Raw genomic sequence first — 13,857 nt, forward strand, 5'->3', positions numbered from 1 at the left:
GCAGTGACTATAGAACTTAGTCTGGGGAGTCAGCCCAGCCTGGTACAGTAATGTTCATTTATAATCCTACCATTTGGGATGCTGAGGCCAGAGGGTTCCTACAGAGTCCGAGGCTAGCCTGGGTGACAGGACAACTCCCTATCTCTAATAGGTAGACAACTATCTGCCCAAGTCGGGTGACTCTAAAATACCTACATGGTAGAGAGTGAAAACCATCTCCCTAAAACTGCCTTCTGGACTTCTCCTGTATAGCATGACATTTTATGAGTGTTAACAAGTGCATACCTGTGAACCTGTGTGCAGGCAAGCACACACTTGCACACACTTGCACACACTTGCACACACTTGCACACACTTGCACACACACACACACACACACACACACACACACACACACACTGCTCTATTCACTGTTCTCATGATGCAGCAGCTGGTAGGAGTCAGGAGGAAGCTAGCAGGCGGGCATCAGACCCTTGGTAATAGCCAAGTGGTATTGATGGAGTGTGCTGTGCATTCTTGCAGCAGGCGCTACTGCACATAGCATCAGCCGTCGGGCTTTGACTCAGTTCAAAAATGTGATCAACTGCACCAACCCTGGGAATGGTCTCTTGGCGGAGTACCACGACTATGCCTCCTACTGTGGCTTTGGGAGCTCAGACACTACAGAGGATGATTTAGACCCGTGAGTGTTCCATCTGGTAGGAGACTGGATTATCTGGGTTGGTGGGGACAGGACACAGCAGAGCATCTCATGAGGCACAAATAGGAGACATGCAAATTCACCAGACATAATACATTTTGTTTGTAAGTTTCCAGAAAGGGGTTCTCTGTGTAGCCCTAGGTTTCCTGGAATTCCTTCTGGAGACCATGCTGAACTTGAACTCAGAGATTTATCTCCCTCTGCTTACCAAGTACTGGAATTACTGGTAAACATTACCACACTCCTCAGAAGTTGCTTTCAATAAATATATACTTAATAGAAATCACAGCCTCTCAAGCCTCAGGACCATTTCTTCTGGAACATCATGTTTAAGTCATCTTCACATGTTTGAGAAAGACTGAAAGTGAGAACTGACCTGCTGTAGGTCCATAGTCCTTCCTCAGCTGTTCCTTCCTCTCTCCAGATGCTGCCAGACTCTTCACAATTGCTACGGTCAGGTCATGAAGATGGAAAGCTGCAAATCCCTCATAGAGAACCCCTACACCAGCGCCTACTCATTCTCATGTTCTAAGAATGAGGTCACCTGCAGTGGTAGGTTTACCCTCTGGGACCCCTGGATTCTGCTTGGCCCTCACGGGTTTGGAAGGGACAGGGAACTAACAAGGACAGTCACCATTTAGTTGTCATTTCCTTGGTCTCATTTGACCTCACAGCAACCTTATCAGGTAGACACTAAAATATAGATGAGGTCACTGATGAGGAAGATGAGGAAGGCTGGGCCACTTGCCCAAGGTCACCCAGCTTAGAAGTGATGACATTTGGTTCTGGAACACAGATGTACATCATCCCAAATCCTCTTTTTAAAAACATTTCAAGATTTTATTTATTTCTGGGGGAGGCATTTCTGTGCACAACACAGGTGCGGAGGTCTGAGGACAACTTGCAGAAGTCTGTTCTCTCTTTCAACCATGTGAGTCCCGGGGATGGAACGTGGGTTCCGACCTGGCAGCAAGTGCCTGTATTCCCTGAGCCATCTTGCCTCTCTAAAACCTCTCCTCTTAGCTGCTGTTTTATACTGATTCCATATTGACTAAACAACTGAAAGCTGCATCATTGGCTATAAGCCAGATACTGGAGTAAACACCTATGCAGGGCAACGTTTATCATTTTTATTTTAAAGGTGAGGATTCAGAGGGCTGGGAATGTAGATCAGTTGTTAGAGAGCTTGCCTAGCATGCACAGAGCCCTCTTCCTCCTCCAGAACCCATACATTGAGTCTGGTGGTTCACACCTGCAATCCAGCACTTGGTGGATACAGGAGGATTTTCTTCAATTCTATAATTTTATAAACAGTAATTCATATTTGTTTTTTTTTTTTTTTAAATTTTTTTGAGACAGAGTTTCTCTGTGTAGCTTTGGAGCCTGAACTGGAACTTGCTCTATAGACCAGGCTGGCTACAAACTCAGAGATCCACCTTCCTCTGCCTCTCAAGCGCTGGGATTAAAGGTGTGAGCCACCACCGTCTGGCTGATAATTGTAGTTTTATAGGTTTTAGAATTAAATATATGTGTTTATTTTTATGTATAGGAGTGAATTGGCTTCCTGTGTCTTCTTCAGTCACTCTCCACCATGTCATTAGAGCCTGGGTCTCTCTCTCTCACTAAACATGACGCTCACCTTTAGCTAGCCTAACTGACCAACAAATTTTGGGAATCTGTGCTTCCCACTTCCCAACAGAGTTAGAGATGCCCCAAGCACACCTTGATTTTTATATGGTCTCTGGGCATCCTAGGTCAGGCCCTGATGATTGTATGTCAACCACTTTACCAACTGTGCCATCTCCCCAGCCCACAACTAATGTTCTTATTATAAGTGTGTTCCAGCAGTTTGGACAACCCAATGTCCTTTTGTGTGCTTTGTTTCTCAGACCAAAGCTGCATCAATGGGAGGGCAACCTGTTCCTTTTGGCCATAGGTCATAGGGATCGGGATCATGGGCTCCACTCAACTTCCTTTCTTGTTTCCCAGCAGACAAAAACAATCCCTGTGAGAACTTCATCTGCAACTGTGACCGTGAGGCCGCCATCTGCTTCTTTCAGAATTCATACTATTGAATACAAAACGGTTGACTATTAGACTTATGACCTCAGTGACTGCCTACACCATCCCTGCCTGCCTGGTTGTGGTCGCTACTCACTGCCCCCTCTAATAAAGCACATATAGAAAGAACTCAGCATTGGTGATTGTATTCTCTGTCTATAGAACATAACTAGATCCTCAGAGAACACAATCCTGTCTATTCCTTGAAACTCAAGGTTAATGGGAAAGATGTTTCTAGGGAGCAAACACCTTGAAGAGTGGGTGATGATTCCAGCCATGCCTTTCATCCCAGCATTCTGGGATGCAGAAACAGAAGCAGAGGCAGGCAGGTCTCTTGAGTTCTTTGCAATCCTGGTCTAAATGCAAGTTCCAGGACATCCAGGACTGTTAAAGAAACCCTGTTTCAAAAAACTAAAAAACAAACAAACAACAATTCAATATCAAAATAAAGAAGAAGCCAGCCAGAGATACATAGGTATGTAGGGGGGACAGGGAGGGGAAGGAGAGTGGAGAGATGAGGAAGGAAAACGGAAAGAAAGGAGGGGAGGGACGGGGAGAGAAGGAAAGAAAGACACAGGAGATGGGAAAAGAGAGAAAGATTCAGTGTCACATGGGCAATAAAGGAACATCTTGCTCTAAAAATTCAGGACTTGCTGGGAAGTGTCTATGCAGGCCTTTATTCCCTGCACTGGAGATGCAGAGTTAGGCAGATCTTTTTTTTCTTAAATACTTGGGTTTTATTATACCGATTCTTAATAAACATAGTCAAAACAACAATTTCATAATATATTTTATAAATATTTCTCGATCATCATTAAACCATTGCTTTGAAACATACATTATATGTTTACACAAAAGTATTATTTCAGTCAATTGTTATATATTTGAGTAGCTTCCTATTTCTGCCTATCAGAACATTAGCATCTCTATAAATACAAATTTGTATAAACATATAATAATCACACATACACACTGTATATTACATATTATGATATATTATATATTGTATTATGTTTATATGTATTATATGTTGTATTATATATTATGTTGTATATTATGTATATACATCTTGTTTTTAATACATTAACCTTACTAAATAGGCAGATATTTGCACGTTGGAGGACAGCCAGGTCTATAGAGCCAATTCCAGGACAGACTCCAGAGCTATAGAAAACCCTGTCTCAAAAAAAGACACCCCCCCCCCAAAAAAAAAACTGGACTCAAATACTTTTGCTGTGCACCCATCATTTGTAATTGGATATAGGGGCTGGAGAGATGGTTCAGAGGTGAGTCCAATCCCTAACAACCCTAGCCAACCCATGGTGGCTCACAAACCATCTATAAGAGATCTTTTGGCCTGCAGGCATACATTCAGAACACATAATATATAAATAAATGTTGGGAAAAAAGTTGGATATAGGAAACCACACTGGAGTGGCTGTAAATGACCTGAAGGCAGGATTACATCCTGGTGGACTTCCAGTCTTCCCTGTCCCTAAAAACATGCCACAGGATAATTGTTCCAATAAAGCACACAGCAGCCGAACTTTGTGACAAACAAAACAGAGCACATCCTCTTCTCTGCCTTTCTCTATCTTGGGACTCTGAAGATAAAGCCAGATGAATCTCTGGCTCCCTGGTCAAGCAGGTTCAGGAATAACCTGTCTCATTGGCTGGTATAAGGCTACATGGTTGTCAGTCACTCTTTTCTTTAGTGAACAGCTGTCCAGTCCTCCGTGTCTCTAACCCCAACCCCATCCCCACTGGAGTCCCAAAGCTCAGGCCTTGACCCTCCCAAGGTCAGGCCTGGTGAGCAACAGCTGCAGCCTGAGCAGTCTACGCAGGCACAGTGACTGGTAGTGTTTGATAGTGGCTGTCCAGAGTCCTGCTGGAAGGGTCATGGGGTTCTTGAGCGAGGAGACAAACTCAGCTCCCCATGTACATGGTTTTTATTGAGGCAGAATGGGAGAAGTGGGGGGGAGATGTTGGGGTGATAAATTAGAGGAACATGAGAGAAGGCCAAACACAGAGGCCAGAGGGCATTGGGCCAGCAGACATTATTCCCCAGCAACCAAGTGGTGGTTGTTGAGGATTGAACTCCTGGTCCTCAGAAAGAATAGAAAGTGCTCTTACATGCTGAGCAGGAGTATTACACAAAGATACTCTGTCTCATAAAAAATGAGAAGAAGCCAGTATGAGATAATTGTGGGTTAGAGGGGACAGAAAAGGGATGGAGAGGGAGAGCTGAGGCAGGGAGAGGTACAGGAAAGGAGGGGAGGGGTGTTGTGGAATATTATTTGAAGATGTGTTACATTGTTTATGTTGTGGAACATTCGTTTTAATGAGGCAAAGATGTTTTGCTTTCTTTTCTTTTGCTTTTTAAACATTTAAACATTTTATTTTTATTTATAATTTTTTATTCATTTTACAAACCCACCAAACCCAGCCTCTCATCCCTCCTCCTGCTCTCCCCCCACTTCCTCCCCTAAGGCCCCCATCTCCTCCAGAGCAAGGCCTCCCCCAAGGACTGAGATCGACCTGATAGACTCAGTCCATGCAGGTCCAGTCCCCTCCTCCCAGATTGAGCCAAGCGTCCCTGCATAAGTCCCAGGTTTCAAACAGCTAACTCATGCAATGTGCCCAGGACCTGGTGACACTGCCTAGATGCCTCCCAAACAGATCAAGGCAATCAATTGTCTCACCTATTCAGAGGGCCTGATCCAGTTGGGGGCCCCTCAGCCTTTGGTTCATAGTTCATGTGTTTCCATTCGTTTGTCCATTTGTCCCTGTGCTTTATCCAACCATGGTTTCGTCAATTCTCACTCAAATAAACCCTCCTCTTTCTCGCTAATTAGACTCCCGGCGTTCCACCTGGGGCCTAACCTTGGATGTCTTCATCCAGATTCTTCAGTCCTTGGATGGGGTTTCTGGCACAACTATTAGGGTGTTTGGCCATCCCATCACCAGAGTAGGTCAGTCCCGGCTGTCTCTCGGCCGTTGCCAGCAGTCTTTTGTGGAGGTATCTTTGTGGATTTATGTGGGCCTCTTTAGCACTTTGTTTCTTCCTTTTCTGATGTGGTCTTCATTTACCAGGGTCTCCTATTCCTTGTTCTCCCTCTCCGTTCTGGATCCAGCTGGGATCTCCCGCTCTCTTTCCCTCGACCCTCACCCTTCATTGCTCCCACTCATGTCCAGGTTGTTCATGTAGATCTCAGCCACTTCTCCATCATTGGGCGATCCTCATGTCTTTCTTGGGGGTCCTGTTTTCCACGTAGCCTCACTGGTGGTGTGAGTAGCAGTCCAGTCATCCTTGTTCCACATCTAGTATCCTCCTATGAGTGAGTACATACCATATTTGTCTTTCTGAGTCTGGGTTACCTCACTCAGGATCATTTTTTCTAGATCCATCCATTTGCCTGCAAACCTCATGATGTCATTGTTTTTCTCTGCTGAGTAGTATTCCATTGTGTATATGTGCCACAATTTATTTATCCATTCTTCAGTTGAAGGGCATCTAGGCTGTTTCCAGGTTTTGGCTATTACAAACAATGCTGATATGAAGATAGCTGAGCAAGTGTTCTTGTGGTATGATTGAGCATTTCTTGGGTATATGCCCAAGAGTGGCATAGCTAGATCTTGGGGGATATTGATTCCCAATTTTCTAAGAAAGCGCCATATTGATTTCCAAAGTGGTTGTACAAGCTTGCATTCCCACCAGCAGTGGAGGAGGGTTCCCCTAGTTCCACATCCTCTCCAGCATAAAGTGTCTTCAGTGTTATTGATCTTAGCCGTTCTGACAGGTGTAAGGTGGTATCTCAGAGTTGATTTGATTTGCATTTCCCTGATGATTAGGGATGTTGAGCAATTCCTTAAATGTCTTTGAGCCATATGAATTTCCTCTATTGTGAATTCTCTGTTTAGTTCTATAGCCCATTTCTTAATTGGACTGTTGGTCGTTTTGATGTCTAATTTCTTGGGTTCCTTATATATTCTGGATATCAGTCCTCTGTCAGATGTGGAGTTGGTGAAGATCTTTTCCCATTCTGTAGGATGTTGCTTTGCCTTGTTGACCGTATCCTTTGGTATTGGCATAAAAACCAACATCTGGACCAATGATATCAAATTGAAGATCCTGACATTAACCCACACACCTATGAACATATAATTTTTGACAAAGAAGCCAAAATGTACAATGGAAAAAAGAAAGCATCTTCAACAAATGATAGGAGACAGAAATCTTGATAGAGGAGATTTTTGCACTGCAGCATCAGATATCCTTCCTGTCCTTTTTTTTCTTTTCTATCCAGGATAAAACCCCTGCCCATATATATAGTGCATTGCTACTCTGGACATGTCCCTTTTCCCCAGTGGCAGGACATAACTCAATGCTTTTGCCAAAAACTCCGTGTAAAACTATTATTGTTTCCCTTTTTTGTTTAGTCCCTATTCCTTTGTCTTTAGTCCCTGTTCATGGCACCATTCTGTGGGTCATTTACCCACCAACCCCACAGCTCCCCAGAGTTTTCTTGAGTGAGAGAACCAAGAACCATTAGAAGGACTTGGAGAGTAGAGATAAACAGATAGAAAATACAGGACAGCCTCGAGAGGGCCTGGAACCTATTTCGATGGGCCCTGACTGTCTCTGCCCTAAGGTATTTATAGAAATGCCATGGGGGTGGAGCAAAAACCTTCCCACCAGTACAGCCAAGTGCAGACCCTCTCAGACACCTGCACTCAGGCCCTAGGTCCAATCATCCTCTCTATCAGACCTGCTGAGTAAAGCCACTAGGAACCTGAAACTGGGCTCCCACAGGGTTGCAATTCTTTTTTTTCCCCCTGGCATTTTACATGAGAGTGTTTCTTTGAATAGGGATGGCTGGTCTAGAATTCACTCTGCAGACCATCCTTGCTTTGAACTCAGATATTCACCTTCCTCATTCTCCAGAGTGCTGGGATTATAATGTATGGGTTCTATTGTACCTGGCTTCTCATTCATATTAATGGTGACCAAGTATCCAACTGCAGACTGATTCCTGGTCATTTATCTGTTCCTCAGCTGATGATCAGTTTTTTGATCAAATATTGGCATTACAATGATGATCTGGCCATTATCCTTGTCTATGAGCTGTGCATGGCCATACAAAAAATTCCTTCTAATTCTTCCAGTGTAAAACAATGAGCATGTGCTGGGTTCTTCTCTGGGTCAAGGTCTCAGCTAGAACTGTGATGAATCTCACTGCTGGCTAAGGTTAGGGTTTCACCTAGTCTTGAGGAGGGTTGGGGCAGCTTTCAAACTCAAGAGATGGTTGGATTGTTGGGTTGTTGAACTAAGAGGTCAGTTTGTCCCTGGCTGCTGACTGGAGAGTGTTCTCAGCTCCTCATGGTACCACAGGGCAGCTCACAGAGTGGCGGTTGTCTGTCCTGACAGTCAGAAATGAGCAGTCAAGCAAGGCAAAAAGCAATGTCTATGAACTTAGTCCTGGGTAGTCAGCCCAGCCAGGTACAGTGGAGAACATTTATAATCCTACCACTGGGGAGGCTGAGACCAGAGGGTTCCTACAGAGTCTGAGGCTAGACTGTGTTACTGGACAACTCCCTATCTCTAATAGGTAGACAACTGTGTGTGCAAGCCAGGTAACTTCAGTTTGCTCTACAATACCTACATAGTATATAGAGAAAACCATCTCCCTAAATCTGTCTTCTAGCCTCCTCCTGTATGGCATGACATTTATGAGTGTTAAGAAATGCATGCCTGTGAACCTGTGTTCACCCAAGGACACACCTGCACACACTTGTACACACACACACACACACACACACACACACACACACACACAAACATACACACACACACACTGCTCTATTCACTGCTGTCCCAAGCAGCAGCTGCTGGGAGTCAGGAGGAAGCAAGCAGCCAGGAATCAGGCACCTAGTAAAGGAAAGTGTGATTGACAGAGTGTGTTGTGCATTCTTGCAGTAGGCACTACCGCACACAGCATCGGCCGTCAGGGTTTGAGGCAGTTATATGATATGATCAAGTGCACCATCCCTGGGAATGATCCTTTGGCGCCATTAAAAAGCTATGGCTTCTACTGTACCTTCGGGTGTTCACGCTTTCTGGTGGATGAGTTAGACACGTGAGTGATCCAATTGGTGGGAGACTGGAATGTCTGGGTTGGTGGGGACAGGACACATGTTGGAGACCGACTCTGGACAGCAGTGTCTTGAACCTGTGTAACCTTCCACGATTTATCAAGCCTCGTGTAAATAGGAGGCTTTTAGTCTAACCTAGGAATGTAGGACTGTGGTGGTAATCTAATTGTATTGAAATATTATTTTGATTTGTACTGAAATATTAATTTGATTGTATGTTAATAAATAAAGTTGTCTGGGGGTCAGAGCTATTAGAGCCATAGCAAGAGTGTGGCGGTGGTGGCACACGCCTTTAATCCCATAGATATCTGTGTGTTCAGGGTCAGAGCTATTAGAGCCATAGCAAGAGTGTGGCGGTGGTGGCACACGCCTTTAATCCCATAAGATCTCTGTATGTTCAGGGATACAGCCAGCATTGGAGACATATGCCTTTAAGACCTAGGGGGCTGTACATTCAGACAGTGACGAGGCAGTCATGTGTTTGGGTTTACAACCAATGAGAAGGCAGAACAACATACTTTAAAAATACGAACCGACAGGAAGTAGGTCTCTTTTCGCGAAGCTGGGACAGCAGGAGGAAGGGTGAGATTTTAGCTCTGAGCTCTGACCTCTCGGCTTTCTCTTTTACATTGTTTCTGTGTTTCTTATTTAATAAGACGGTTGGTTACATCTACATCTGGCGCCCAACGTGACAAGAATCCATTAAAAACTGCTTGGCTTGGCGGCAGGTCCGCTTTCCCGCAAGGGCGGCAGGCGGCCCGCGGCGGTGGCGGCAGCGGCGGCACACGGCGGCCGGCGGCGATCGGCTTCTTAGTCCGAGCTGCCGGCGTCCTAGTCCGGGTAGCAACTTCTAGCCCGGGCCTAGGTCTGTGAGCAGCTTGCCTAAACCCGGTGCTACAAACAACTCAGACCTGCCCTGCCGAACAGGGCCCTGCCTGTAAAGCCAACGCACGTGGTCGGAGCTTAAGGAAGCCAGACCCAAGCCTTGACTCGGCACAAGAGGGAACACGTGGCTGCATTTAAGCTTTAGCCGGCTACGCTTTCTTGTGCGTTCTCTCTTTACTCTCTCTCTCTCTCTCTCTCTCTCTCTCTCTCTCTCTCTCTCTCTCTCTCTGGATTTACACCTGGGACACTAGGTGGCTGCTTTGAAAATCCCCTCGGATTTCTACTGTTCTACGCAGATTTGGTAAGTCATAATATATCAGATATTTTAAAGGAAACTATCTAAAAGAGAATTTTTTTCCACATTAAAAAACAAATGGGTTTTATGTGTACATTGGAAGAAAATTGGTTTTTGTTCGAAATTTTAGGCAGTCTGGCAATGGAACAACTATATAATATTAGTATTGGTGGAATTATTCACCTCATCACTATAATAATCCACATTTTAATATTTAAAAAGATAGTCAATTTAAGTGCCAGGATAACAGCGTTAGAAGAACTTGTTAAACCTGTAAAAATTCAGACAGAAGAAATTAACAGTGAAGTTGTTTCAAGTCGGGATCATAAGGTTGCAGAAAGAAAGCCTGTTTTCACACAGTCACCCTTAATTTATCCTGTAACAGTACAGCAGATGCCTGATCAAATGGCTACACAAAATACTTGGGCTCCAATTGAAATGTTGGATTTAAAAAGGTTTAAGGAGGCAATAGTATCTTATGGCATGCATTCCTCATATGTAAAGCAAATGTTAAACACTTGGTCAACATATAATAGGATAGTACCACAGGACTGGCGGGACCTCGCACAAGGTGTTCTGGAACCCAGCCAGAGACTTCAATTTCTGACTTGGTTTAAGGAGGAGGCTAAAAACATAGAAAAACAATGGAGGGATAAAGGAGTACAAGTTTGCCAGGATCAGCTTATGGGCGAAGGCCAATATGCTTCAGCACAAGCACAATGTTTATATGATGTCCAAACCCTAATTTTATGTCGAACGGCAGCCTTGAATGCATGGGACAAAGTTGAGGAACCAGGAAAAAAATCTGAGTCATTTACAAAGGTGAAGCAAGGCCCAAAAGAGTCTTTTACAGATTTTTTACAAAGACTGGCTTCAGCAGTAAAGAGAATGGTCTCGGATTCAGAAGCTGGTAAGGCAATAATTGAATCTTTGGCCTTTGAGAATGCGAATGCAGCATGCAAAAGAATAATCAGGCCATTAAGGGCAAGATCTGCACCTATGGAAGATTGGATTAGAGAAACAATTAATGTTGAAGCTGATGAGCATGATGATACATGGGTAGGAGAAGTAATTTCAAAAGGTTTGAGGAGTGTTAGATGTTTTGGATGTGGAAAGCAAGGACATTTGAAAAGGGACTGTAGACAGGTCATTTCCAGAAACAATGTTTCTTCAAGGAACAATGGCAACAGAATGCCCCTTCCTTCTGGAGTATGCAGAAGGTGTGGTAAGGGAAAACACTGGACCAACGAATGTAGATCAACAAAGGACAGACAGGGTAATCCTTTGCCTCAGTCTTCGGGAAACTCCCAGAGGGGCCTCAGGCAGGCCCCCAGTGCAAATCCAGTTCAAACCTTTCCGGCAGCCATAGAGGAAATGCCTGCTCTGGAGAGCGATTAAATAACCAAATGCCTATTGGAATAAATCATGCTGGTCAGAATGATGAAACAGAGAGAATAGAAAATTCAGGAGAAAACATAAAGAAAATTTTTTGGCAAACTTCTATTAATGAACAAAGACCAAAATTAACGATAAAAATAAATGGTGTTTTGTTGTCTGGTCTGGTAGACACAGGTGCGGACGTTACCATAATTGCACCAGAATTTTGGCATCCAACTTGGCCTCTTCAGGAGGTAAACGTTCAACTGTTAGGAATTGGGACATTATCTCAGGTGAAACAGAGTGCAAGATGGCTCGAATGTATAGGTCCAGAAGGACAGAGAGGAAAATTAAAACCATATGTGGCTAACATAACTATGAACCTGTGGGGTCGAGACTTGTTGCAACAATGGAATACTCAGATTAACATCCCTCCAATCTCAGAAACAAATCATAAACTAGCACATGTTACTGAGAGAAATATTAGAAGATATTGTTCTAATGAGTGGTCACCAGCCATCCATATTATACAAGAACAGGGCACAATAACTGATGATCTTCCAAAGACACCAACAGCTCTACCTTTAAAATGGTTAACAGACAAGCCTGTATGGGTCCAGCAATGGCCTTTAACAACAGAGAAACTCCAGGCTTTAGAAGAGCTGGTAGAAGAACAGTTAAATGCTCAGCATATTGAAGAATCAACCAGCCCTTGGAATTCTCCTGTATTTGTTATTAAAAAGAAATCTGGTAAATGGAGAATGGTAACAGACCTTAGGGCAATTAACAAAGTAATTCAGCCAATGGGTTCTCTACAATCTGGGATGCCTTTGCCTACTCTGTTACCAAAAGGATGGCCTCTCATAGTTATTGATTTAAAAGACTGTTTCTTTTCAATACCCTTACAAGAAAAAGACAGAGAAAGATTTGCTTTTACAGTGCCTACTTATAATAATTCTCAACCGGTTAAAAGATTTCAATGGAGGGTCCTCCCACAGGGAATGTTGAATAGCCCAACTCTGTGCCAATATTTTGTACAACAGCCATTGGAAGTGATATGTAAAAAATTTCCTAAATCTATAATTTATCATTATATGGACGATATTTTACTAGCTGACTCAAATGCAGATACTTTAGAAATAATGTTTGAAGAAGTAAAGAAAATTTTGCCTCGCTGGGGATTACAAATTGCTCCTGAAAAGATACAAAGAGGAGATTCTATTAATTATTTAGGATATAAAATAGAGCTACAAAAAATTAGACCCCAAAAGGTGCAAATTCGGAGAGATAGACTACAGACTCTTAATGACTTTCAAAGATTATTTGGAGATATTTCTCATCTACGAACTATTGTTGGGGTAAAAAATGATGAACTGACTAATTTGTTCAAAACCTTAGAAGGTGACAAGGACTTAAATAGTCCAAGAGAATTATCACCTGAAGCTGAGAAAGAATTAGGCTTGGTAGAAAAGAAAGTGCATGAAGGACACGTGAATCGTATTGATCCAAAGCTGGATTGCATTTTGGTTATCTTACCTTCTAGGCGTTCTCCTACTGGAATATTAATGCAGAGGGAAGATATTATATTGGAATGGATATTTTTACCAAATAAACCAAATAAAAAATTAAAAACTTATGTGGAAAAAATCTCTGACTTGATTTACAAAGGAAAAATGAGACTTCGTCAATTAGCAGGCATAGACCCAGCAGAAATTGTCGTACCATTAACTAAGGAGGACATTGAAAAATTATGGACAGAAAGTGAACCTTGGCAAAGAGCTTGCAGTAATTTTTTGGGAGAAATTAACAGCAAATATCCCAAAAGCAATAGAATTGATCTTATAAAGAGAGCTGATTGGATCTTGCCTCGAATTGTACGGCAAAAACCCATATCTGGAGTTCGTACATTTTATACAGATGCCAACAAAAAAGGAAAGGAAGGTTACAAATCAGAAAATTTAAGTAAAGTGGTTCAAAGTCCGTATAATTCAGTGCAAAAATCAGAATTGTATGCTATTCTGTTGGTATTAATGGATTTTTCAGAACCTCTCAACATAGTAACTGACTCTCAGTATGCTGAAAGAGTGGTGTTACATATTGAGACTGCAGAATTTATCCCTGATGCTTCAGAATTAACTTCACTATTTATTCAATTACAAGATACAATCAGGAAAAGGAATCATCCTTTATATATAACTCACATTCGATCCCATACTGGTCTGCCAGGCCCTCTAGCACAAGGCAATGAAGAGATTGATAAATTATTGATAGGAAATGTGCTGGAGGCCTCAGAATTTCATAAAAAACATCACGTTAATAGTAAAGGTTTAAAAAAGGATTTTTCCATAACCTGGCAACAAGCCAAAGAAATAATAAAGAAATGTCC

The 13,857-nt window shown here is 42.9% G+C and overlaps 1 protein-coding gene across 1 annotated transcript; it reads left to right on the forward strand.

Moving 5' to 3' along the window:
- Window positions 1–421: 421 nt before the first annotated feature.
- Window positions 422–2,890, forward strand: LOC102913894 (phospholipase A2-like). The gene is made up of 4 exons (XM_076561281.1): window positions 422–476; window positions 523–682; window positions 1,125–1,252; window positions 2,693–2,890. The coding sequence occupies exons 1-4, from the start codon at window positions 422–424 to the stop codon at window positions 2,773–2,775; spliced, it is 426 nt and encodes a 141-aa protein (XP_076417396.1). The 3' UTR covers window positions 2,776–2,890.
- The last annotated feature ends 10,967 nt before the right edge of the window (window positions 2,891–13,857 follow it).

The sequence above is a fragment of the Peromyscus maniculatus genome, chromosome 23, assembly GCF_049852395.1.
Source record: "Peromyscus maniculatus bairdii isolate BWxNUB_F1_BW_parent chromosome 23, HU_Pman_BW_mat_3.1, whole genome shotgun sequence".
Classification (NCBI taxonomy): Eukaryota; Metazoa; Chordata; class Mammalia; order Rodentia; family Cricetidae; genus Peromyscus; species Peromyscus maniculatus.

Bases quoted from the DNA above. Each gene is read 5' to 3' on its own strand.
- LOC102913894 (XM_076561281.1), top strand. From the start codon at position 422: ATGCAGCAGCTGGTAGGAGTCAGGAGGAAGCTAGCAGGCGGGCATCAG. The intron at 477-522 runs GTAATAGCCAAG...GCATTCTTGCAG, and splicing joins AGGCGGGCATCAGACCCTTG to CAGGCGCTACTGCACATAGC. The intron at 683-1,124 runs GTGAGTGTTCCA...TCCTCTCTCCAG, and splicing joins ACAGAGGATGATTTAGACCC to ATGCTGCCAGACTCTTCACA.